Genomic DNA, 27,553 nt, shown 5'->3' with positions numbered 1-27,553 from the left:
AGCTTCCAGCTCCAGAACTTTCCCTTCCAGCAAAGACTGCCCTGCTCCATCCCAGGGAGCTCCACCCTTTGCGACCAGAGGGACTTGGAGCATCTCCACCTTTTCTTGCTGCACCATCATGCACTTCACCGCTATGGCCAACATCACGACTGTATGAGCAGCTCCATGTAAGCAAAATTCTCACCCCCAGAACTGCAAACTCACCCCTGCAGCTGTGGGGGACACCGTGAGCTGGGGGACCCTCTGGTCCTGACACCTGCAAACAGGGACCTGAATGGGAAACAACCTCAGCAGCCTGAGTGAGCCCTGGAAACACCCCGCTAGCCTGCAGCAGCTCTGCCCGGGGTGGCACCAGCCAAGCTACCTGCTGATCCTGCCTGTCGTTATTCATAGGAAGCAACAAAGAGAATGGCAGGCTTTAAGGCAACTCACTTGGGACTCATTAAAAATTGGGGGGGGAGAGGGGGAGGAGGTGGGGGGAGGTCCTTCCTATGTATCCAGTGCAAGTAAAAGGAAAGTGAAGCTTTTGCATCTTTAGCATTCAGAAGCCAGCATCCAAAGAAGAGGATGTTCTTCACGCAGCAAAGAAACTGACACAGAATGAAAAAAGACACTGGAAAACAAAGGAGGAGATCACATGCTGCACTGCATGGCCAAGGAGAGGGGAAGGAGAAGGAAAGTGAGAATTAAAAAAGAGATTCATGATTTGGTTTGTTTCTTTTTTAAAAAGGAAAAAGGGAATCTTAAGCTGGAATGTTTTTGGCTCAGTGCTGAGCAGTTGCTCACCCATGTGCTGGCACTCTTCTCTGCTCTTCCCACTCATGGGGAAGCTGCAGCCCAGGGGGCAGCACCGCCATCAGTGATGGGGGAATGCATTGCTGCTGCCTGTGCTCACCTGTGCCAAGGTGGAAACAAACAGTCATAGAAATTCCAATCACTAGGGTGAGGAATTATTAACAACGGGTTGATGAACACAATGTTAATTCTCCAACAACATTTCCTCCAAACTGTTTCCTTAGGAATTTTCCCCAGAGCCCAGAAAGCAGCTCCATGGAGCCCTCGTTAAGTACTGACTGCTGCTGTGGGACCATCACACTGCGGATAGGGCAGTGTTCCCAGGGCAGTCTGATCGGGGCTGATGTCTGCTATGGGCAGTGCCTCTTCTGTCCCAGGACGGAGGGGTGGGGGAAAATTCCCAACACCAACAAAAGGCATTTTCAGCCCAGGAGCAGAACACATGGATCTCAGCAGGGATAGAGCAAGGTTCAGCAATGGACTTGGTGTAGAGCATGTGTTTGTGACACCCAGCAGGACACGCACTGCTACATCTCTTTCTTCTGAATAAGAAAGCACCAACTTAGCAATGAAACCCATGGATAAATGGCTCAAAAATAATGTCATTTTCCAACATGATCTGCACTGAGTGCTGCAGCTCACACGCTTTATGCTGAGGGAATGCCAATTCCCCGATTTTCCAGACTCTGTAAGCTCATAATGAAGAGCACACGTTGGGGATTTCAGTCAGCTGCAGAAGCTGTTCTTCCTCTCTGGCTAAGAGGGTAAAACCACAGCCATGCACTTCTGCACTGTGTGCCACTGGTGTCATACAGAGGCCTGGATGCAGCGCAGCAGCAGCAGCCCTCGTGCAGCACCCAGCTGCAGGAGGAACAGAGGAGCACTCTTTGGACACAGTTCCCCTTTCCCTGAGGCAGCCGCCCACTGGCACATACAATTCCTTTTCTGCCTCTTACAGTTTACGATCTGATTTCCAGATTTCCCCAGCACAGAAGGATTTCCGGGGAAGGCAGAGATGAGCAGCACAAGAATACAGGAGCTGCAATGCTTCCCTTCTTTTTCAGCTACTGAAGGACACCGGTGGCAGCACGGCCCTTGTGCATCACTCACTATTACTGGGGCATGACATTTATTTCCATGCAACACAAACACTGTATGGAGGAGGGAAGAGCGACCAGGTACATCTTCTATGTTGGATTCAATTTTCCTAGTAAGACTCTCTGTCCAACATCGCTGTTCTGGCTTTTAATAATTGTAGTTTGGAGACGAAAAAACACTTTTTTCCTTAAAATTAAAATTCACTGATGATCCATTCAGCAGCTACACAGCTCAGCTCTGCTTATCATCATCAAGAAGCATTTGACTGACAAAGCTGAGTTTAAAAGCCCTGATTAGCACATGGAATTACAGAGAAAAAAAAAATCAGAGAAAAGCAGAGCTTCTCCCCTACATACGTGAACCCTTTTGGGTTTGTGGGGTATTCAGCATGAGAGAGGAGGATCCCCATCTGGGGGGAGAAAGAGCAGGGAGATGTTTCCAAGTGTGCTGCACATCAGCCATTAACGTAGCGGACGTGGCAGCGTAAGGTGGGAGTGAGCTGCAGTAGATCTTCCGATCTACCGAACAATCGGTGCCGATTCCACGTCTTTGTGCACCAACCCACCTCTGTCCTGAGGCCCTGCCTGGCACCAGCACCCTGCCCTGCTCCACCAGCACCCTGCCCTGCTCCACCACCCCCAGCACAGCCCTGGGAAGCAGTGATAAAGCCGGGGTGGTGGAAGTGATGGAAAAGTGCCTTTTGTCCCTCACATCTTCCTGCAGGAACTTAATGAGTGCAGCAGAGCAAGAGAAAAAAGACCTCATTCAGTTTTAAAGACATTTAAAGCCTGTTGTTCCTAATGGATCATCACGGTTTAAAGTCAAACCAGCTCAGATGCGTGCAGCTGAGCTCATCCCATAGCACCAGCAGCTTTCAGACTGGTCTCAGAGCGCTCCCATTAAAATCCCATCAAATCATTACCATCCGTTTGGCTGAGGACAGAGTTTTAACCTTACACTGAGTAATTTGGGGGAAAACTCAGAAATGTGGACGCAGCCCATTACTCATTCAGGGTGTTCATTTGTTCTGCTCCCTCTTCCTGGCGGTACCTCAGGGGCATCCCCGAGTCTGGACACATGGGCAGGGTCTGGTGCTGTGTCCCTGCTCCCCACAGGGTTTGTTGATGACCTCAGGGCCCCAGCTGGGCACGCAGAGGCCCCAGTGCCCACAGGGTCCCAATCAGAGCTTCCATTCAGGCTCTACCATACACTGCTACAAACCCACACCAGACATCCATACCAGATGGGCCCTTGCAGGGACAGGGGGCTGCACAGTATCAGGGATTCACCCAGACTCTTCCCACTCCAAGAACACTGAACTGCTCCATCTAAAGCTGCTCTACATGCTGCCGGGGTGGTCCTGGCTTTGCAGAGATGCACAGTGGGGGCCCCTTTTAATTTCAGCCCATGGATCACACACTTGTTTGGATTTTAATATTGAGTCTACGTTTCAGTGATTTGCATTTAAATGTGTTGTCAGAGAACTTCCAGAAATCTTTAATAACAAGAGCGATTTGCATTTTAATGTGCACTTAAAGAATTTCAAGAAATCTTTTCATGTGAATTGTGTTATCTGAGCAGTGCTTCTATTTGAGGGGCATGAGAGCTGCCAGTTTGTGAAGTAAAAGTCAAACCAAACCATTTTTGGAGATAGCCCAGATTTGCTGTGCTCTGCTTGAGAACTCCTCGCTGAACACTGTACTCCCAGGGGAGAGGGGGTCTGCAGAGCCCAGAGCACTCCATTGCACCTCTCTGCCTGCAGCCCTGCACAGCTCCTGTGTGGGAACTGCTGAGTCCTGGCCTGAACCACTGATTGAGCACCTGGGAAAGGACCCGGTCAGCCCTGGGGGCACAGGTGAAGGCAGTTTACCTGTGTGATAGGAAGGGGTGGAGCCTGGCTGCACCTCTCTTAGACCTCATTTAAGGGCTGACTGCCACTGGGAAGGAGCTCTGGTTGGAGATTCCTTTTTGGTGGAGCTTTCCTCTGTGAGCTTGGAATCTTCTGATAAAGGTAAGCAATCTTTCCTTCCCTTATTGTGCCTTTCTATTATGCCAATCCTTCCATCATTCCACCTTTTCCCTTCATATCGATCTGTCCAATTACTACAGCCCTGCTCCTCACACGCAGTCTGGCCCCCAGGAGACCCCAGCACCTCTGTGGGACATCCCAAAAACTTTCCCCAAGGCAGCCCCTAAGGGACCTGTGACCCATGGCTGCCTGGGGCTGGGGAGCAGTACAGGACTTCATGGCCATTTCATCACATTGATCATTGCAAGCAGCATGGCTTCAGAAATCAGAAGAGACTGCTCTTCTGCCTATCAGCTTGATCTCATACGTGCTCTTATGTAGGAAAGAGCCCCTGAGGTGGAAACAAGTTTTTACTTATATTGGCAGTAGCTTCTTTAGCTTGGATTTTCTTACAAACACTTTATATGTGGCTACAGATTATGTCAGCAGAAAGTTAAGTTTCTGTTGCTACCATGGTAATAGCTGCTCTATTCAATAGAAGAAATTAGATTCATAAGAACAACAGGTGGAAGAACTTGAAGCCCATCACATGATACAAATTAGCTCTTTTTAAGTGTGTTTCTAGGTTATAAGAACATAGAAAGCAGATCACCCCCAAAAACACACATACACTCAAAGTACTGAAGAAACACAGAGTCCAACCACAGCTCCAGTTCATCCCCAGCACCAATCCCACTTCAAAAGGTGGCTCAGACCTCATAAACCACAGCTGCAAACAAAACTGAGCCACCACAGCAGCTGCGTTCAATAAATAGCTGAAAGCAAACTCATATGAGCAGTAGGTGGAGGACCTTCAGGACCATTGCATGATTCAAAGCAGCCCTTGTGAGATATCTGCAGCTGAAACAATGCCCACAGAACACAGGAACTCCGTACTGCTGCCAAACAAATGCAAGGCTGAGGCATTTATCAAAAATGAATGACTTCAGGAAAGCAGGACACTATTTTTAGAAGGCACAGCGCTGCCTGACAGCATTGCCATCAGTTTGCATCACTTCACACAGACTTGTGCAGCTGTGACCCTCCCCAGGGGATGTGGGCACACACACACACACACACACAGCTCGCTGTGCCACCACCCCATTCTGTTGCTGCTGCTTTTGCTTCCTCTGGGCTCAGGGGTGAACAGAATCGCTCAGGACCAGCATCACTGCAATGTTCTCACAACCTGAGATGTGCTAAAAAATGGAGTGCTCCTGATCTGTGCACACACCCATTGGTAAGCCACTTACAAACAAGCATGCTTTCCCAGCAGAGCTGCAGCCCGCAGCATTGCATACCTGCAGGTACTTTGCAGTGCAATCAGAAGTTAAAAAGCCTTAAATCAGCAAGGTGGGGATAGATATAAGGAGGCAGCACAATTTGTGAAAAGCAATCAGATATTTTGGAGCTTAAATGATCTAACACGTAATCTGTAGGTAAGTAAGAATATTTATTTGCTTTTGGGTCACCCATTGCTTCCAGGGAACAAAGCTGTCAGTGACTCTAAATGCATCAGGCTTCTGTTTTCCAGCCAATTGTTTGTTCACCAGAGATCAGAGCATCAATAAAAATGAGCAATTAAAGCAGCTTTTGATCATATAAAGCTTTGTTTCTGTAGGATTTTGTCATATTCTTTATTGCATAGAACATAAACAGAGTACTGCCTATGCACGGGCATTGCCAACTCGTCGTTTGTCTGAGTGCTTCATGACAGCTGATGTGTATCCTCATCCACCTGTCTGGAGACACAGCCGTGGTGGGTTTGGAGGATTGGGGATGTTTTTAAGAACAAGTGACTGCCTAGGGACACGTGGGTACGTCCCTGTCCCATGGAGGGGAGCAGCTCTGTGTGAGCTGTATGCAGGTGGACGTGCACAGAGCTGCTCAGCATGGCTGTGAGCCATGTATAGCCAAACAGCTCCTGGCAAGCTATGTCTAGGTGGGTTTTTCAAAGTGGCTGTGTCACTGCACACAGCACAGGATGTGATGGAGCTGTGGTGACGGGCAAAACTACGAAGGAGCTCTTTGATGAGTACACAAGTGTCTCCAAGTTTACATTTTCAAATAGGAGCAAAGGAAAATGCTTTGGGTTAGAAACGCGGTGTCTGTAAAGGTCTGCAGGCTGCCTCCTCGCAGCCCTGGGGTAGCACAGCTGCATCCACAGAACCCTTCAGGGGAAGGAAGGAGGTAGGAAGGAATGGAGGGGAAGGGAGTAAGATTCACCAGCCCTGCCTGCACCTGTCCTGGTTGAACTCATGTGTTGTGAATGTAGAGCTGCAGGATGCACAGCCAAGAGGCTGATCGCTGTGCTCTAGCAATGAGTATGGTTGACATGAATAATGGAAAATGCAAACCATCAGATACCAGTAACCTTACGCAAAGCAGTTTTAAAAGAAATGTGATTTTTCCCTAAGAAAACATTCTTTAAGATTTAACTTAATCTGTTCTCCTCAGTTACTTTGTCTCTTGGGAATAAGCACATTATAACAACGACGATCTGTACAAGCAAGAAAAGGCATTACAATGCCATTATCAATACAAACCAATTTAGAACGCTTCCAGTATTTAAGGAAGAGTTACAGCAGGATTGCAAACAAAACCTCTGATCATTTTTTTAAACAACACTTAATCTGTTCTATTGCCATGGCTCTGTAAAGCTGTGAACAAAAATTACAGCATGTAACTGAAGTTGTCACCACAGCTGAGTAAATGCATTCCAGCTGATATTTCACATATTTTGCTTCTTTCAAATCTATTCAAAGCCACAGCTTTGCAGTGCTTCAGGGTCACTGGCTCTCCCAGGCTACTCCGTACAGCTCTGCCCTGCAGCAGCAGCCCTCGGAGCACAGGGGAGCCTGAACCTGCTCTGTGCTGGGCCAGACGTGCAGGGGAGCGGTGGGTTCCTGAAGGCTGTACACAAAGTGCAAGGCATTATCAGCACAGAGCTCTTTCATCCCCTCCCTCAGAAGCAGCAACACAGCTCTGATATTTCTGCAGCTGGGGGATGTGTGGTGGTCCAACTGGTTCTCCCCATTCTGGTAAAAACAGCACAGGAAAAACATACTGGCTGCAGTGAGGAAGCATCAGTGCATGTGCAGTGATGTCAGCTGCTTCACATACAGTCTTGTAATGGCTTTTCATGAAATATTCATTATTCATCCCACCCCCATCAGGACATGAGTATCACAAAGCTGCAGAATAGGAGCTGTTCTGTGTGGCCTTCCCTGACCCGGTGGGGCCAGGCAGCCACTTCTTCAAGTGCTAAAACAACCCTGGCACCATTGGGCTACTCAGCATCATCCCGGCCAAGATAACTTTGAAAAATACTAATTATAAGTAATAGGTAGGAGGCTACAATTTCTGCACTCTAGGAGATCCTGAGAGCCCTAGGTGCATCATGGCTGCCCTATGGGGTGGGACAGGATGCTTCCTGGGGAGGCCCCCACCACCCTCTGGGCATCACTCCCTGCTCCAGCCGCAGCCTTTTGGTGTGGGAGCAGCATCTGAAGGCTGCGGGTCTGACAGGCACTGCGATGCTTGCTGTTTGCATGCAATGCACTGAGTAATGACAGCAGGTATGAGGGAAGAATAAATGAACCTGATCATGCCTCCACCTGCAGCTGTCGGCTTTGCCCTCCTGCCATATGTTTTCATCATCTTTCGTGGAAATCTCTCAGCCGTTATTGCCAGGATGTAAATGTGAAATGCATCAAGGACAGGCAATAGATGAAGATTTATTTTTGCTTGTCCCATCACAGGCAGAGCTCATGCACTCCCAGGTTAGCAGTGAGCTGGGTTATAATGCCTTCTCAGTCCAGCGCTGTACCGATGATCTCCAAAAGGAAAGAAGATAAGGAGATGGGGAAAAAAGGATGTCAGGTGGGCTCTGGAGCCCACATCACCTGAAGACATCTGAGGAACAAGAAGACCCAGAGCAGCAGAGCCTCTGCCCTGCTCCTTATTACCACCCTGTGCTAGTGGAGCCAGATGGAAGCACAATGGCACGTGTGGGTGGAGTGTGGGGCAGGGGCAGTCGGCAGCAGCACCAAACAGACCCCACTGAGCGGCCGCAGTGAACCACAGGCCCTGGCAGGACAAAGGCTGGCACATGCATGAGTCCTTCTCTGAGCATCAGACATGAGCCAGAGAGCAATGTGGGAAATGCATGTGGGTGGTTCTGCAGAACACTGCTGGGGGCACAGGGGGTGCGGTACAGGGGGTGCAGAGCTGCCCCTTCCTGCAGCTCTGCTCCGTGTGTGTCTGAGGGGAAGCGAGGGGCGGCTGGGGGAGGCAGCTACACAGAGAGGGGCTGTGGACAGAGCAGGATGCTTTCAGCTTACGAGGAAGAGAGATTTTGAGAACATGGGCACGTGTGCGTGCACACACAGAGAAAGAAGAAGCGATGAGGAGAGCAATAATATCAGTCAAAAAGTAATTTGTTCTTAACCTGTTCAAAATAAAAATAGCTGGTGTACAAGTTCACTACATGGACCATCTGCATCTCATAAGCATAAGTTAAAATCCTGACACCATCTGTTCAACTGGAATTTTAATACTGTACCAATATGCCAAATCACAGTTACGTGAGCGAGGACGGCACTTTCCTCACTCACCCACAGCTCCCTGCCATGCCTAAATGAGGCAGGGAGCTAAAAGCAGCCCCTGGGAGCAGAACTCAGTAGCCCAGCAAAGGGGAATGTGCAGAGCTGGTAGGAGGACCTTGAGCAGGTGCAGGTGGGATGTCTGAGTCTGGTGGGCATCGAGAACACATTCCCTGGATTCTCACAGCATGTCCAAGAGTTACAGAATCCCAGAAACATAGAGGTTGGAAGGGACATCTTCCAGAAGGGAGCAGCCCTGTGACTCTCATCCTGTCCACATCAGGACGTTCTCCAGGCCCCCCATCTCTGCACCGTCCTCTGGGCTCTCTCCAGCAATCCCTATCTGCCTGCAGCTGGGGAGCCCCACACTGTGCTATGTGCTCCAGATCTGCTCTCCCCAGGGCAGAGCAGAGGGAAGAAGACCCTCCTTCACCCAGTTGTCACGCTCTTTGTGATGCATCCCCACGTTCTCAGTACCAGAAGCACACTGCCATCCTCCAAAGCTTGCTACTCCAACAAAGCCCTCCCCGAAGAGAGGTCCATCACCACTATGCATGGCTCTAGCCAGCCAATGCTGTGCCAAGGCTGCTCACTGCAGCGTGTGCTGAAGCTGCTGGGAAAGCTGCAGCACCTCAAGCACTGTGCTGGGGCAGGGAGCAGTGCTGAGATCGCAGTGCAGGGCCAATGGTCAGCACTGGGAATTCAGGTTGAGTTTGAATTTGGTGGCAAAGTAAGTTTTGTGAAGTGTCTAAAAAAACCCTACCTTGATAAATGAGCCCAGTGAGATCTACGCCATCTTTTAACTAATTAGTACTAGAGAGGCTGTTGAAAGCTTTCACATAAATTTTATTGGTCCTAGTGGGAAAAAAATCCATTGTAAAATGGAAATGAATGTAGTACCCATCAAGCCTCCTTCTGTTTTGGGGGGATTTTTGCTTAGCCATCCTGTATAGTTACAAAGCACATATCATGTTCTTTATGTCTTAGGATTGATTTCTTCAAGAAAGAAAAATAGAAACGCATTCCTTCGGCATTGCAGGATGTAGAATGAATGAAACTGGCACAGGAGAGGGGAGGATGGCAGAACACTGCCGGGCGAGTAAATCTCCAAGGCATAGCGCACATTTGTTTCCTGATCAATGGAACTACGTGAGCATGAGCATGAAATTTAATTAAGTTCTGTGCCTCAAAGAAATCTATGTGCGATGGCTCCCTGCAATTATTTATTTACTGTCTGCCATGTAGCTTTTAGCTTTCATCCAGAAAATGACTGGTTTCCCACGTGCCCATTAGCGGGCGGCGGTGAGGAGGCAGCATCCCACACACCTGGGGAAGGCTCCCGCCTGCACACACACCACAATCTGTCGCTGAGTTCAGGCACGCTTCAGGCAGGTGCGGTTTGTGCTGAAGCGCTCAGCAAAAGTTCTCTCTGCAGACACCTCCAGCCCTGCGCTCTGCCCCGTGTGGCACAAAGTGCCCCCAGCCCAGTGCTGCTCAGCGTGGCGCACAGTGGAGCAGCCGCTCCGCAAAGCCGATGACTTTTTATTTCCTTTTGTTGTTATCTTTCTGTTTTTGAACTGCCATGTTTTCATGCAGCAATTTTTCCCGAAGGAGAAGATGTTTAGATCCAGAATTTGGTTTCAGATCCCATAGGGGGTTTGAACTGTCAGCTTGGATTGGGTTTCAACAACCTCATCTCTTTGTAGGATGCAGATCTGTAGCGCTGCATCAGTTCAGCTCGTCTCATCTGTAACACCCAGCCCAAACCAAGAAATAGCTCAGCAGCACGGAGTGCAGTTTGGAAGAGAAATGAATGAAAGAACAGCATCCAGCTCCGCCAGTAGATGCGGGTGCTGTGGGAGCCATGGCTCCTGTTTGCATCCAGGCTCAGTTTGATCCTGGGTCTGTTCCTGCCGATAGCAAACATGAGCACACCTCAGTGTATTGCAGGGAATCTATTTGGGCACAGCAGCTGGAGCAGCGGTGTGCAAAGTCTGGTGGAGGGAGGTGGAAGCGGGGCCTGACGCTCCCAACAAGCAGCCTACTGCAGATCTGCGAGTCTCCACAGGGCTAGAACTGCCAAACTTCAGACAAAAGCACCAATTATCCATACAGGTGTTACATTTAGTTTAGCTGATGACCCGTTTCCACATTTTCATGTGACTATGCCAAGAGTGCATTTGTAAAAGCTGCCTTCGCCTTCCAGGCTTGAGCTCAGCCTCTGCAATCCTTCTGTTCCTATATGGAACAAAATGCTGAACTTCCCCACACTACTGGTGCAAACCCCGAGCCGAGAAAAGATCAGTAAAATTCTCTTTGTAGGAGCACAAATAAACACATTTTCAGGCTCTCTGATGGCATGTTTTTGCTCAGTAAATTTTTGCTCTGAGCTTTTGGCCTTCAGAATATTTGAAGTGTAATATTCAGTCAAAATCAGCACGTTCCTTTGGGTTCTATTCCAGCCTGATTTAATTCTGGTGCAAAAATATATTCTGATTCATTTTGATAGAAATTCAATTTGAAGTTCTTAAAATAAGACTCCTCCAAAAAGAGAAGGAACTTTTCTACAAGCCGGGCTCCCAGCCCTGACCAAAGGTGTGCACAGAGCAGAGCACTGCTGCCCTGCACCCACAGCTGGCTGTGCTTCGCCAGGCACTGTGCCTGTCCTGCTGCTCTCCTCCCGAGTGATCCCATTCTACAAACACAACCCAAAACTCCAACTCGTGATCATGTGATCATGAAATTAAACATCTGGGGCTGTTGGATTTGTCCCAGTGCTCCCCAGGGCAGCAGGATGCCAGACCGAGCCACCCCCACTGACCAGGCACGGCAGCAGTTGGTGCTCACCGTGTTTTCAGGTGGATTTACAAAGCAAGGCAGACACCGATTTCTCCACTCTATTTTGGGTAAGGGAATATTTTAGCTGCCTTAGCAGCTAATCAATGAGCTCCTACAAATTGCTGATCACTTTGTTAGTAGACTCAGAAGAAGTGCTAATAATTTTTTAGCAGCAGTGATTTACAAACTAGCTTCCAAAGCCCATGCAGTTCTTACAGCTGCTCAGTGCTCACACCAACGCTCACTTAAGGACAGAAGGGTGTTTTACACAACGGGAAGTCAATACAAAGTGGTCAACTGGAACACGTTCCGATCAAACAATTTATATCTATGGGTATTTCAACAACGTTCATAACCAGCTATTGAAATGTAAGAAGTATCATCACAGCCCCAGGCTTCCCATTTAAAAAGACACATAATTAGAAAACTAATACAAGAAAGTAATTTAGAAAACATCCTACGTGGTACTCTGCTGTCGTTTTCCCCTACTTTATCCACCCAGCTCCTACTAGCAGAGATAAAACCAAGGACTTCTGACTCCAAAAGAGAAGTTCAAAGTTCTCACAAAGGCCTCAGTGAGGGCCATTAGCTCTGAAATAAATCCAGTCTCCTACACTGGACCAGTAAAATGAGATGGTATCTTCTGTACCAATCTTGGATCCAACATTTGAGTCATCAGATTTGAATCTGTACAGACTTGCAAAGCATTGCAGGTGTTCAGCACTCCTCACGTCACCAAATAATCAGCTCAGTTACAGCACCAGGTTTAAAGCTCCGCATCCATTACTCCTTAAGACTCACCCTAACGTAGCACATCTGAAACATGTGAATTGAAGCAATTGGTTTAACGTTAGCTTGTACGATAATGGCACAAATGTTTTATTTTATTCTGGTATTAGCTTGAGCATGCCTTCTGAAAACAGCTGGGCAAAATCACTCAACCAACTCATTCACCATTACACTTCAGAAGCAACTGAAGCAATTCCACCAAGTCTAACTCCTTTAGGTCTATTTTCTTCCTTTAAAAAAAAATAAAAATCATTTTGAGTAAGATTCATAAGAGATTACTTTTACTCTTTTCAAAGATGTAATTTAGATTTTGCTTCTTGTCTCTATATTTACTGTATGTAAGCCTTGAACTTGAAAAGCTGAAAAAAAAAGGAGAAGAAACTGAGAAAATGTTGTGGTTACAAATTTAAACAAATCCAGGATGACTTGAAAAGAAAACCAAAAAAAACAACCTGCTCCAAGGAAGTGTTTGTCTGTATTTACAATATGTTGCTGATATTCACTGAATGGCAATATCTGTGTTATGTTTTCATATTTTCACTGCTTGCTCTTTCTGATTTTGTTTTCCCTAAGTAACAGCAAGTTTTAAGATTTGAACCCATCAGGCACGGTGAGGCTGCAGAGTGGCTGCTGGGAGAACCCTTCACTCTCAGCTGGGACGTTTTCCCCTCCAGCCCGACAGCTCCACGTGCCGTTTGCCGAGCTGTGCCCCGAGCCACAGTGGGCAGTGCTCCCTGCCCCTATGGCCCCAGACCGGCAGCACCAGGCTGGTACATACAGACATGTACCTCCAGTTGTTACAGTAAACCCCTCCTCTGATCAGCCACCTACAGGAATGGTTCGCTGGGATGTGTACATATCACTCTTAGGTAGCACCCAGCTCGAGCTGCCCAGGGTACAGTGCAGGGCCAGCTGTCCTACATGGCCGCTCTACTTGGTTACCCTCTGTGTGCCGCAGCCCTTCTCTGCCTCGGGAGCAGAGGACAGACCTTACAGGGCTCTGCCTCCAGGTGCCCCTGCCCACTGCACAGGGCAGGTTGCTGGGACCATCCAACCTGGTGCAAATATCCTCGTTTTCTCCCTTACTTGTACAGCACTGAGCCTGCACAGCCCTCCAGGTGGTTTGAAAAGACAGGAAAACCACAAACATCCAGCAACTTAACCAGGCCAAAGCCTCAGCCATAGCACTGGTTTCCTCGCGTGACCTCAGCAGTCCATTGTGTGCAGAGGCCTGCGGGACCGTGGGACAGATGGAGCAGTGTTCTGGGCAGGAAATCTGTCAGGCTGCCAAGCAGGGGTTGCAGCGGGGGGAAGATGTGCACCACTGAAATGTTCCTTAGAGCAGCAAGAAAACATATCTATATATCCATGCCAAACATTTATAACAAACATCCAGATCAACAAAGATCATACCAAAGGGATGGGAAACAGCCAGCCATGCCATGGGCACTGGGGAGGACTCAGAGCACTACCCAAAGCCAGCCTTGCTGGTTCCTGAACACCACTATTGTACATCACTAGAATGAACTCAGAGCTCTACATCCAACCAATCTTTTTTACAGAGCTGTGCTTCAGTTATCCACCGAGCTGAAGATTCTTAGACTAATCTAAGAGTCAGATTTGCTGTTATTGGTTTCCAATAGCATTTTGCATCTATGGAATAACTCTAATCAGACTGACAACCTATGCAGGACACGACAAAGTGGGAAAGCATCAACCAACACTCAAATATGACCAAAAAAGCTGACAGCAACGTTCTTGTACACCCACAAACACTCTAGCAAACCCAGCACATTGCTCTGCACCCCCGCCATGTGCAGACGAGCACCCATGTGAGAATTCAGAGAGGTTTGCTCAGCAAGGTGGACCAGATTCACTGACGATGTCAATAATTACCTGGAAACCAACAACTCCTGTCAACAGGAAAGGAAGAGTGCATAATTCATTGGATTAGATTTTATTCTGTTATCTTTTGGGTCATTTTCTTCTTTACCAGTTTGAAAACAGAACAAATTACTAGAACATAAAATGGTATCAGTATAAAGATGTAGGAAAATAGGCGATACTCATGTTCCACATCTAACCACTTGACAGCAGAGCTGTGGGTGTCCCTGTACAAGAGGATTCAGTCTTGTTAGTCAAGTTTCTACCACGCAGTTCATTTATGAGTCAGCCACATGTACATCAGCGTGCGATCTCTCAGCTCTGTTCACATGCACCACAGGGCTGGCTGCGGACATTCTGGCATTCAGCTTTCCTCCTGCCCAGCCCCACCCAACAGAACTCGTCTGTTTACCCCAGCAAAATCCAAAACCTACTTCAGAAATATCTCAGCCTCCTAGCAGGCAAATGACAACCGCACACAACCAGCATCTTCTTGAAAGAGAAAGGTGAGAAGGGCAAAACGCACCCTGCGCTGGAGGCAGTGCACGACCTTCAGGAGCAAGAGCCTTGTAAAGTCATTTTTTCCTTTCAGAGCTCCGCTGCCAGGAATACCTCACAGTTCCCTTGCATCATTTGCAGGTGCTTGAGCTGCTCTGAAAGATGTGAAGTGGCCGGCACAAGGCAAGGGTAAGAAACCAGGCCAGTTGTTTGTTTTTTTTCACACTTGCTCAGACTTGGAAAATGGCCTGAGGAAGGGTAGGGGCAGCCATCTGTCTAAATCTCTGCATTCTTTTTTGTAGTGAACTTGAAGGAGGTTTTCTCAACCCATCTCCACCTGCTTGTTGCAGAGAAACATTTGTGATAAACTGCCGGCTTGACGCTCCTGACAAATCCTCCTTCCCCACGCCCTGATATAGCTGTCAGTACCTCCATCTTTTCCCTAGTTCTTTCCCTCCAGACTGAGTGTGAATTTTCTATCTCTTTTCTCCATCTGTACTTCTATATTTGCTCCTTTTTGCCTAGCAGCTCTCCTCTCACCTCCTTCGTTGCTCCAGCTGAGCAGAGGGCAACCGGCTCCTCACGGTGCACCCCGCAGCCACTGGGAGCAGGGGCAGGGACTAACGGGCCATGCTGGCATCAAAGTCTCCCCTCTGTACCATGAGCTGCTCTGAGAGCCTACCATAATGGGGAGAAACGCAGAGAGAAGGAAGGGATGTGACATCAGGATTCCAGGGGGAAACAGCGATACACGGTGGGGCTGTGCTGCAGTTTCTCCCCATCCCACTCCACTGCCATGATGCACTACAGACACGCAGGCACCCAGCTGTGATGCTGACCTGCTGCCTGACGCCAAAGCCTCCTCCACTCCCAACCTGTTGTTTTGCACTCTGGCACTGACAGTGTGTGCGTGCAGGACCGTCACCAGCAGTCCTGGCAATGCTTTGTGCTGGGATCCAAGCAAAAAGGGCTGCTGTGTAGGTTATGGGAGGAGGTGAGAAAGAGCCTGCCTCTGCCTCTGTCAGGGATAGGACCTGGCTGAGCCAGCCCATATGCTTTAACGCCACCGCCCCCCAACATTCACCAGTTGTGCCAGTGAGCAATTTTGATTCATTCCATTGTAAAGGTTGAAAACATTTTAAAATGTAAATTCCAGCACAGGCGATAATCCGTGTCAAAAAGGAATGTTTGGAGATGGGGCTTTACTTCAAGATCACTGAAAAAACAGTAGAGGAAAATATAACAACATTCAGTGGAGAAACCCAACCTCAACTGATAATTTTTAAAAAATTCCTTGTCAAAAGAGAATCTGGAGGGAAAGAAAATGCATGTGCAGAACTCCACCTGCGAGCAGATGCACAGGCTGCGGCTCCTGCCTACCCACTGCAAAGCTACCACATTTCAAAGAACTGCTTAATTATGGGCCTAATGGACCCACACTGCCTGTCTCCAAATCCTCCTTTGCCTCGGCCTACTTGAAACTGGAGTGATGCCCAGCTGCACTGCCAGGATTGCACTGTCATCCTGTGTGCAGGCTTTGCAGCCCATCTCACCTCTCACTCAGCAAAACAGCTGCAGGTTTGCTGTTCTGGATACTTCCTGCGTGCCCTGCATTTCGGGAAAATCTCCTCCATAGAGAACATGAATCTCCCATTAGCTGTAGGAGTGTCTGAACTTGAACAAGGGGAGAAAATGCCATACAATATTAATTGTCCAATTTTGTTAATAGCACACACTGTGCCCACGTGAATAGCTGCACGATTTACATCCTCATTGGTCCATCTGCTTTGCTTTCAAAAGGATTTGTACATGAAGAATGGTCTTTATCTTCAAGCCAACCACAGAAATTTGCTTCTGTATGTATTTGGTGCATCAAAACATCGTTGCCCCCTTCTATTCCTTCTCCTTTGGAAACAATCATCCTTCTCCAGCTCTGGACTCCCTCAATTGCACATTTCACATTTCACTAAGCTGCTCTGCAGAAACCACCTTTGTACCAGTCTATCCAGTTGTATTAGGCACCTCCCATGCTTAGGACCATTAACCTGATCACAACAGCTTGATGAATTCATCCTTATACAGACACAGTTGGCAGCTTCTAATTAAATAATTATGACTAAACAGCTGCAGAGAAGTTGTAATGTTCCACTAAAAAGCCAGATGTCAATTTTAGTGGTCCTCAAAGTTTAAAAAGATATGGCTCTGGGAGATTTGGAAAAGGACTTCTGCCACCACAGGTGAATGCTGGAGGCACTGTGCTGCCCTTCTGCTGCAGCCCGGCCCCACACACACTGCTGGTGAGCCCTGCAGCCCAGCAGCAGCTCTGTCAGAGCGAGCAGCAACCACCATGAAGAGTAACAGAGACATCTGGGTCAAGATACAAAAGAATCACAGTCCTTGCTTGGCCTAGGGAAGGATCCTTCGAAAAGCCCGTCTTTGAAAAAGCATCAGTGTCAAAAATCCACAAAATCGGCATGAGCCAAATACGAAACATATTGAACTGGATAAACCTTTCCAGGAACTTGTATGGGAACTGCTGAGTCCTGGCCTGAACCACTGATTGAGCACCTGGGGAAAGGACCCGGTCAGTCCTGGGAGCACAGGTGAAAGCAATTCAGCTGTGTGATTGGAAGGACTGCAGCCTGGCTGCACCTCTCCTAGACCCCACTTAAGGGCTGACTGCCACTGGGAATGGATCTTTTTCTGGAGATCTCTGTTTAGCCGAGTCTTTCCTGTAAGCCTAGATCTCCAGAGACAGGTGAGCACCTTTCTTTCCCTTTGAAATACCATCCTATCTGCACTGGCCCCTTTGCTGTTACATTCCCATATCACTCTTCCAGCACGTTAAACTTTCCCATTCTAATAGCACCTGTATTGGATTTGGAGTCTCTGCATTAATGAGAGAAGATTTTGTGAAGCTTGTTGAAGTTTCACTGTCCAAAATTTATGCGGTTCTTCTTATCTTGGTACCTTAACCATAATGGTGTGGAAGCAATGAGCAATCCTTGAAGGTAATAATGTGAGTAATAAGGAAGTTATTAGTCCACGTTTCCTAAGTGGTGTCAAACCTACTTTCATCCTCTCTTCAATTAGCAAAACACTGGGTCTATTAAAAACTTTTCTGATTTATATTTGAATAATTCATTTTAATTCATCTATCTACATGAATTGTTCTCCTCTGTCTTGCACAAGACACTGATCTTCAAACATAGAATGGCCTGAGTTGAAAAGGACCACAGTCATCCATCCTTGTTAGCATCCTTTGGACCTTTGAGAAATCCATCTAGAAAACTAATTTTAAATAAATCTATGTGTGTCAAAAATACATATGGCTCTTCAGGATGCTAACTTAAGCATCATTACATAAGCAGATTAGGACTGCCTGTTGAGCTGAGACACGAGTAGATGGCACTGAATCCAGTATTACACACAAGCAATTCAGTTCCTGATTTATCATCTTTCACCTAAAACTTTCATCAGCTCTCCATGTTACCAAGCCTGCCAAATGTAAGTGCTGCACACAGCGCAGTAGGTCTGCAGGCTAAGTAATTTTTATCCCTCTTTAAATCCTTTTGCCCAAAGCTGCAGCTAGCTAAAGCCCATTTGTACAAATGACCAGTGAAATGTTCCATTCTTCTCCATTTTCATCTCAAGAGGGTGAAGAACATCCTCACGAACTTCTTGCATATTTATGAATAGCAGCTGAGGAATGATTTTCTGATATAGGAATATAGAATCAAAATCATCCCCATGTTTCCATTGGTAACAGTGCCTCTACCTGAATATCAACTTAGAAAGTTAATGAGCCTGCTAGAGCGATCAGCTAAAATTACCACAACAGTATGTGATCCGATGTGATTGCAGTAAGCAGGGCAGATACTTCTCATTATGAGGACTGTTTTTCATAGGCATGTTGCATAACAGGGCACAACAACTCGCCTCTCTGCTCCAAGCCCTCATTTCAGAGCACATCAGTTGGATCTGAGAAGGCTCCCTGTTGAAAAGCAGCCAGGGGACAGGATTTTTTTTCCCCTTCCCTGCATGTAAGTGTGTCAGGCATGCTGACAGATGGTTTGCTGGCTATGCTCGACTATTATCGAACAGCTATTACCTTTGTAAATTAAATCCAATTTGAAGGTTTTCTGTAATTAAATCTGCAGCGTGTTTGCATGGCTTACATTGCATTCTGCTTGCACTCAGGAGGTGTGCAAGCCGTCAGATGGCTGATTTACACAGCCAGAGACAGCGGCATCCTTCAGGCACAGGACTGGGTGCTTTTGGCAGTCTGTGCTGCCACCTAGCAAAGACCAAGCCACAGAGTTCAGCCTGGCCTTATAGTTTGAAAGATAAACTGAAGCATATCACCTCAGATCAAAATAAAGCTCCAATCTGCAGCAGATACAAAGAAATCTGCACTTCTCATGCTTTGCGGACTGCACGGTCAGCAGAAGAGACAGGCTTCAAACAGGCAGTTACGTTTCCCTCAGAAATGTCTCGTACTTACGGTAGAAGACATATTCAGTGTAGCTGGACCAGACCTTGTCATCAGTGTACTGATTGACAAAGGACGCCGTCACAGAGGAGTTGCAGGCCACCATGTGGAATCCACACTCAGATAACATGTCAAAAGCCCTCTCCAGATGCTTGAACTTGAGATAAAACCTGGAGGTGTACCTTTCTGGAGCTCTGTCTGGATCTCTGCTTTCATTCAAACTTTCTCCAAAGACCTCTTTGACCAAAGCGATCCTTCCACAAACCAAAATCCTTGGGACCCTCCTGAATTTGGCATCTGCTTGGCTCTCCCTGCCAATAGTGCATGACCCCCGGTACCCAATGGTAATGAATCCCCACTTTCGATCTGATGGTAAGAGAGATGGAGGGGGGCATATTCTCGTGTCACTGCCTTGGGAGACCTCTTCATAGTCACTGTGGCAATAATCATCGGGGCTTTGCTTGCTGTCATCAGGAGTCAGGAGTTTGACCAAGTCTGGGAGCTGGAAGTACTCAGCCTCCCTCTTGAGCCTTCCCTTTTCAGGGAAGTGGTCAGGCAGAACAACTTGCTTGTCCCTGAGATAGTCCAGAATATAGCGAAAAAGGAAACCATCTCTGTCAATGAAGAATCTTCCCTTGGAGTCCTTGGCCAGATCGTTGGCTGTGTCTCTTTTTGGAGTGAACATTTTCCACAGCAAGGAGTGAGGGGTGCCAACCAAGGTGGAGTGGCGAGTGAAGTAAACCTGGCCACCCACATTTAGCTCCACAACCTCCGGGAAGGGTTGCAGCCCAGGGCCCTGCTCCCGGGCAGGGAGGTAAGTCCTGCAGTTGCCACTTAGTGCCATTGTACTTCAAAAAAGAAAACAGCAGCACGGAGCAGGAGGATGGTCAGTCACATCAAAGTCTAGAATAAGGCTCCCAGTATTAAGGAGAAATGGGAGGGAAGGAGAAGAGAGGAAAGAAAAAAAAAAAAAACCCAAAAGATATGTCTAAAAAAATATTTGAATTGTCCATAAGTAATAGCGTGATAGAAGCGTCTTATATCCTATGCCATTGGGGCTGGAGAGAAATCCCTTCATGAAACACAATCACATCATTAGATCTTCCAACAAAGCCATCAAAATCAAGGTCAAGCCCAGCCTACGGTAATTCACTGGTCTTCTAAAAGGGAAAACAAAATAAGATTCAAATTAACCTCTTAAGCATGCCAGCAATTGCAATAGAGAAAAACAACTCATTCTAGGAAGCTGTTAGCCTTCCTGCTAAATATATCTAATTTTTTCAAGTTCTCCCCCTTCTTTTTCAGAAATACTAATCAATGGAACGACTCGGTGTGATCCTGCAGTTTAAAGAATATGCATAGTTTATCTTCAAACAAACATCTAATTTAAACATGCAGATGAGACAGTGAGAACATCAGCTCTTACCTTGGTTACAAATAATGCATAGCTCTTGTAAAGGAAAGCAAAATTTCAAGACACTCAGAACACACATACAGGCACATAGAGTCCAGATAGTATCGGATCCGATCCCAGCAAGGGACAGCAAAGGCAAGAAAAGTGCTCTTAACAACATTCATGTAGATCTCGAGAGTTAAACCGAGTCACGAAAAAAGTTAACCGTGGCAGGTGACGAGAAAACAATACACACAGCACGAAGGGGGAGAGGGGGAAAAAAAGCACAAAAATCCCAAATAAATCCGATCGGGTTCCTTGAGAGCGGGGCCAAGGGAGAGCGGGGAACACGCTGCGGGGGACGCTGCCTCAGATGACTTGCAGAAACCCCGCAGCCCGCTCTAAGGGCTGAGACGCTCCGGCGACTCCCGCGGCCGCCCGGGCAGCGCGGAACGCGGCTCTCCCACGTCCGCCCGCCGCCCCCGCGCCCTGCCGCTCCGTTCGGATCCGCTCCGCTCAGCGGCGCGGGGACGGGAGCGCAGAGGGCGATGCCGATTGCATCATCCTGAAGGAGCCGGGACCGGAGACGGCGCCAGAAGCCCGGGCGGCGGCAGCACCGCGGACAGCGCCGGGCCGCGCTCCGCCGAGCGGGTTGGCCGCCCCCGGGGCGCCGCCGCCGCGGCCCTGCGAGCCCGAGTTCGGGTAAAGTTCTCCCGCTCCGCTCCGCTCCGCTCCTCTCGGCGGCTCCGGGCGGCGGCTCCCGGCCCCTGCCCGCCCGCCGACACGTGCCCGTCCGCGGCTCCGCGCAGGCGAGGCGGTGATTTCACCCAGCGACGCAGGCGGGCAGGGTGGGAGCAGCCGGTGGGTGGGCGCTCCCGGCACGCTCGCCCGAGGCTCTCCGGCAGGAGCGCGGTTTTATCGCGCCGCTCGCGCTCCTCATCTCCCCAGCAGTGACCCAGAAAGGGCAGAAGCCAGAAGCGAGGAGCCGTGCAATTACCGCGGGAACGGCAGGGAGGAGGTGGGGCGGTTTGGCAGGAGCGCTGCAGGACTCGCTTCGTTTGCCGGACTGTGATGGGGAGGGGGCAGGACGGGGCAGGACGGGGGCAGGACGGGGGCAGGGGCTCCCGCCGCGCCCCGCTCTCCTCGCGGCCGTGGCCGTGCTGGCACCGCCACCTCGCGTCCGGCCCTGGCCCTGCTCCCGGCTCTTCCCGGCCGCTTAACAGGGCAAACGCTGCGGGAAAGGCGAGCTGAAAAACGCCGGGAAAACGGGCTGCTGCTGCCGAGTGTGGGCTGTGGCCGCAAATCGGGCACCCCGGGCTCTCCTCAGCGTGAACTACACGTCTCGGGTTAAATAAACACCGCATGCAGCATAAGATGGAAGGAAGTGACCGGGCTGCTCAACTGGCTCACAAAATCGGCACCGCAACGTGCAGTCACCGATGATTTCACAGATAATTACACAGTGGTATCAGAAAAGTTCAGTGTATTTTGGCAGACATCAGTTAAAATGAGGATACTCAGAATAATGAACATAATGATAAAGAGCCCTGCACTCAAACAGCAAAGAAAACCCAACGGGGAAGTTTTAGAATGAAATCTTTGTGCATGGAAGTTACCGAGCTGTCAGTTTCTGCTGGCTGCACTGAAGTTGCAGATACTTCAGGAGGAACGAAGGAAGGGAGGAACGGAGGAGGACACTGACTTAAACAGTACAGTCCTATAGCCTGAGGGAGGAAAGTACTGATCTGTGTACTTATAGCTTCTAAATTTCAAGCCCGAGAGTTAAATAGTATATCAAACCCTTGCTTTTGACCTTAATCAATTCATTAATTCAGAAGCAGCTGTGAGGCTCCTGAGCCAAGGTTCTGTTTCTTACTGCTGGACCTGACTTTTAAATTGCAAACCAGCAGAATATGGGACTGCTGTACATTGTATCTCAGAAAAAGACAAAATTTTGTGCATCTTCACTTGCTGTTCCCACACACCAGCTGAAGAAGAACTTGTCGGTGCTGCCATAAGGTTTAGAATGAGGATTTAAAAGGGTTAGTGTGAGGACGTGTTAACTTAGATGCCTTCATCACATGTTTAAGTCTGGTAGAGTCAAAGCATACGGGCTTTAACATCTCCATGACCAGATAGATGAAATGATAGGCTTCCTTTAGGATTTAAACTCCTTAGTGCTGCCTTGGTTGACAGTAGAGAGTATTCTACCAGCTTTTTCAAATACTTTAGATATTAATGTTAGTTAATGTGATTTAATAATATCTAAATCAATTTCATGAAGCCAGTGCTGTCCTATTGGCAAGGCTTGGAGAATCAATTTACTGTGCCCAGCAAAAAATCGATCCTGTCCAAACAAACACTGAAATCATTTGTGATCACATGGCGTGGTTAAGACCCGAGTCCCCAAGGGAGGCAGACAGGATCCCCTGGGCAGAAGTCCTGAGGGCAGAGTGGAAGCAAGGCAGGCTCAATGTGCAGGCAACAGCACGGGGATGAGTCTAATAAAGAGCTGTGATTCCTGACGAGGTGCTGTGAAGTATTCTGACATCAATACTGTGTGATTAGTGAATACAGACGTATTTAAACTCCAAGTCTTTTTGAAAAATTATAATCAGAATTGTCCTTTGAAAAGAACAAAAACCTTAGAATTTTAATCACAACAGCTTTAGAAAAGCATCTGCACTTTTCAAATAATAAATGAAAGGAATTCAACTCCTACCTTTATTTCTTTACACAGGATGTTCCAATCATTTTACTGTAATACAATTTCCTTTGATGCAGTGATTTCAATTGTAGAAGCATCACGCGATGCTTCCTTGCTAAATAGAAGGCAGTGGCCAAATCCATCAAAATGCTGCCTGAGACAAGTAAACTTGAAAATCTGGGCCAAACGCACCAGTGACCTAAATGTAAAATATGTGTCAGCACCACACTAAGGACCTTACCTATTCAGCTGCGAAACTGAAGCAGCTCATCTCAAGTGCAGTTACAGTTCTGTGATGGAAAAGAAAAGCGGCATCTATCAGAAGGAAGAGGATGAAGCTTGTCCCACTTTTAGAGATGCCTATGTAACCTTTGATTTAGCTGGGGGAAAATTTAGTCCAAGCTTAAAGTGTATGTTCCAAAGGTCACAGCAGAGCTATGCTGAAACCCGGCACACCAGTGATATGACATCATTCACAGGTTTGAGGCCCTTCCTTATGGCAAAGTGCTATGATAGCGCTCCAGCTTTCACTAATCATGGGACTCTGACTTCATCAAATTTCGTGGGTGCTAAAATAGGCGTCTTTAAAGAAGCAGCAGTGAATGTTAGAAGGGTAGTACTCAGTTTGGTCTCTAGTAGCAATGGTACGTACACATCTCACCTTCCATCTCGCAGTGCAAAAGCACAAGCTGTAAATACCAATCAAGCTACCCACGCATAATGAGAAATGTAGGAGCTGTTTATCAGCATTTAGCTGCACCACACTGAACTTCGAGGCACCCAGGGATACAGCAATAATTTCTAGTGGAAATTGAAGGAGTTATTCTGAGAAGAAAGAAATACTGAAGTTCCAGACCGATGCTTTGATTTGGAAATCACTTCACGGTGCCACCCAAGGAGCCTTCAGCCACATTTTCTGTAACTGCCAGTGCTCCTCAGCAGCCTCCTGTCTAAATACGAAGCAAAAGCAACACTCTACCAGGGCAAGGCTCAGATAAACCACAGAAAAGAGCACAGTTGCTGAGGAGAATGGTATGACAAAGAGAAGCAGAAATGTATGACTCCAGCAGGTGCTTCAGGCTTACTGTCAGAGCACTGTAAAGGGACACTGGTTCCAGAGAGAGCCACCAGCAGATCCTACAGGCGGCTGGCAGCACTTTCAATTCAATCTCAATCCATAGCTACAGACATTAACCACGTCCTGGTAGGAACTCTGCTGTAACAGAGACCTTTAACCTAGGTGCTGTCATGAAAGATTTCTAGTACTTCTAGAGTAGAGCAGTCTTCACATCCCTCAGGCAGCTCGAGTTCCCTAGAAGTGAGGCAGGCAAGAAAAGAATAATAGTGAGATAAAATAATAAGTTATCCACTGACCCAGCAATGCGAATTACATACAGTGCAGATCTCATCTGCTGAAATCCAGCAGTGTGTGTGAAGTCATAACAGATCTTTCACTTTGCAGAATAAGCAGAAAGAAACACTAAATGATAGAATCTCCCCAAGAAGAGATCTGCTAGCAAAAGAATGAGTGCCATAAAGTAGGGTTTATTACAAAGAACATGGTAAAACATTATACAGCTTTGCTCTTGATCTTTTATTTATTACTCAAGTGCGTAATGCATTTTCATCAAAAAAAGGCAGAGGAAGAACAGCTTTCATGGTTGCTCAATGTGTAAGCATGGGCAAGCTTAAGCAAGTGTAAGTAAGACAGAAAATTCAAACAGAAAACATGAGACAACAATTTTTTTTCCCCTATCATATAAGACACAGAATGTGGGCATAGCTTCAGCAAAGAAAACAGTTTGCACCTTTTATAAGACACTAAATCCAAAGCAAACTCATTGTACAAGGTGCTATATTTTCAAAGATGGAGCATTTCAAATCTGCAAGTTAAACTTCATCATTAGTGGATCATCTCTGAGTGTCTTATAGGAAAAAACTTGTGAACTGTGAGGCGTGTACTGGCAGAAACCGGTGCATCTCCTTCACTGTCTTGAAGCTGCCCTTTCATGCAGTCTCACAAAATCATTTCTATTTTGCTTTACCAGAAAATGAAGAGTTCTCTCATCTGCATAGCTCCAGAAAGAATATGTTGGTGGAAAAGATGATGACAAACTTCACCCTGTTCCCATTAGCACTGCCTAGCATGATGCACTTTCTAAGTACCTACATGCAAGTAGGAAATGGTTGAGTAAGTGCAATGTCTTGCCTTCTCTTGCACCCTCAGGCCTACCAGGCTACACTCTGATACAGATGAGGACGAATTTGTCCTGCAAAGCTGGAGCTGACAACTAATACCCTAAAAATATGTTGAGAAGCTCAGTGCAAACAGAGAGAGATAATTAATGAAAGCTCAAACCTAAGCTGAGAGTAAATTCTAATAATCTAAGCAAATCCAAATAGATTTCTAGCCAAAGAGCATTTCACCAGCAAATCACAATTAAACAGCCCACTGCTTGGGATTTGGGTCTCATTTCACTGTCTAGTGAACTGCAACAAAGTCACACAGTTCAGCAAAGTGGCACTAAGCCATCAACATCAGATGTAGCCTGCACACTCTACAGGTCTTCCGTGAAAGCTTGGATCTTCTCAGGCTCCAAACACTAATTTACCTAAAGTATAAATTTGTGGGAAGCAGCTTATACCACAGTCACTGATCTCTGCATTATCTGTGACTATAATTCCCCCATCATTATTTCATTCAGTTCTACAAACATGCATGTTTTCTGTGAGGCTGTTCTCAGGAGATACTGCATACACTGCACCACAAGTTACATTTTTGCAGAAGCTTATAACAGAACTGTAATTTAAATACAGTAATCTCACTAGAAGAAGATTATATCCAAGAGTTTGTAACAAAATAACTGCAATTGTGTCCAAAGCCACGATGAATTAAAATAAATAAGTAAAATGATAGCAATAAAAAAATAAAGCAAAGCAAAGAAAAAATGTACTTCAAAACAGGGAATTTACTTTTGCAGAAGTATGTGTACGCAAGTGGCAAGCAACGAGAATGGGATTGCAGCTGTTTATGTATGCACAACTAACTTCTAAACCTCATTGCCGTGCACCTATTCAGCAACAACAATAATGTGGCAATTATGATTCATTTCATTCAGAAGTTTCACCTAAACAACCTCAGTTGGGCTTCTCCCTTATTCTGTCTACAGCAAAGCCCATCTGGGTCAAAAATGCATCTTTATTTTTTCCTGCACTCTGCACCAGTACCTTAGGTACTTAATAAAAACAAATTCTAATTAACAGCCAGCGTATAATCTTTTCTGCTGGCCAAGCATGAAAAAAAGGAGCAAAATGATGGAACTAGATGGATAAACAGAGTGACCAGCAAAGACTGGGCAGTGAAGGAAGGGAGCTCCTTCATATTAATCTCTTCTTTAGTTAGACTCTCCTGTCCCTCTTCTTCTATTTCTCACATAACAGCACCTGCAGACTTTTTTCTCAGATCTCTCCCAGTCCATGGCAATTTCATCTCCATCCTGGGCTGTCTCAGTCATTTTTTTCTCTCAGTTCCACAGTAACCCTAACTCCTGCAGCTTACTAAAAGGTAAAGGTTGACAGCTGGTCTTTAGTAAAGACAAGAAGCTCCACGGCTCTAGCAAATGTCTCATCTGGTCTCAGCAAAATATTCATTTTATTTGATTGAATGCCAGCAATTACTTACTTTTCTCTCAGTAGCACCATCACCCACAAAGTCTGCTTCACACAAAACTTTCCCATTCATGCAGTGAGCAGCACGTTCTATTCCAACTGGGAGATGAAGGAAGATCCCAGGGAAAGATATTGAACCTGGAGACAAAACCACCTCATGTAATTAAGCTCTGGCCTTGGAGAAAAAAAACAAACAACAAAACGCAGAACCAACAAAACAAACAAAATCACGTTCAACAGATAAGGGCTGAGGAAAAATTTTTCTCTCAAATGGTGGTCAGGCACTGGAATGGCTGCACAGGGAGGTGGTGGAGTCGCCGGCCCTGGCAGTGTTCAAGAGGCGTCTGGATGAGGAGCTACGAGATGTGGTTTAGTGCTTGTGGTGGCAGCGGTGATGGGAGGGCGGTTGGACTGGATGATCTTATAGGTCGTTTCCAACCCTGTGATTCTATTATGTATGATTCTATGATTTTAGACAAAATGGTAGGAAACAGAAGCGAAGCTTCCAGGCCTCAGATCTTACAGGGAGACTGGAAAACATGAGGATAACGCCGCGCGGAGCAGCGCGCCGGTAAGGAGCCAACCGAGCCCAGCAGGAGCAGCGCCACGGCACCAAACGCCCGTCCGCCATCTTCCCGCCGCCCCGCTCCACGTTCCCATGGCAACGCGACACTTCGCGGGCGCCACGCAGGCAGAAGGCGGTGCCGCGAGCGGCGCGTGCTCAGCTGGGGGCGCCCCGCCGCCTCTCTGTGCGCGTGCGCGAGGTCACCGCCCCGGA

General features: G+C 47.3%; 1 protein-coding gene and 1 long non-coding RNA gene across 3 annotated transcripts in view; both read right to left on the bottom strand.

Moving 5' to 3' along the window:
• The window catches only part of KCTD16 (potassium channel tetramerization domain containing 16), a 41,719-nt gene extending 20,344 nt beyond the window's left edge, over positions 1-21,375 (bottom strand). The window contains exon 1 of the mRNA XM_003210502.4: positions 19,019-21,375. Within this exon, the coding sequence (XP_003210550.1) occupies positions 19,019-19,850 (832 nt within the window). The 5' untranslated portion in view covers positions 19,851-21,375. The remainder of the gene's footprint in view (positions 1-19,018) is intronic.
• A 576-nt stretch (positions 21,376-21,951) lies between these two features.
• Positions 21,952-27,541, bottom strand: LOC146543358 (uncharacterized). 2 transcript variants are annotated; one of them, XR_014886560.1, is made up of 3 exons: positions 27,299-27,541; positions 26,789-26,913; positions 21,952-24,418 (listed from the first exon to the last, which is right to left on the bottom strand). It is a non-coding gene; the product is annotated as an uncharacterized LOC146543358 (long non-coding RNA). The 2 variants fall into 2 exon arrangements; XR_014886559.1 differs by lacking the exon at positions 21,952-24,418 and having other exon boundaries at positions 24,632-26,913.
• Between the last annotated feature and the right edge of the window lie 12 nt (positions 27,542-27,553).

Source organism: Meleagris gallopavo, chromosome 15, assembly GCF_905368555.1.
Source record: "Meleagris gallopavo chromosome 15, MGAL_WU_HG_1.1, whole genome shotgun sequence".
Lineage (NCBI taxonomy): Eukaryota > Metazoa > Chordata > Aves > Galliformes > Phasianidae > Meleagris > Meleagris gallopavo.
Note: the sequence above shows the minus strand (reverse complement) of the source record. Positions and strands in the feature narration are given on the sequence as shown.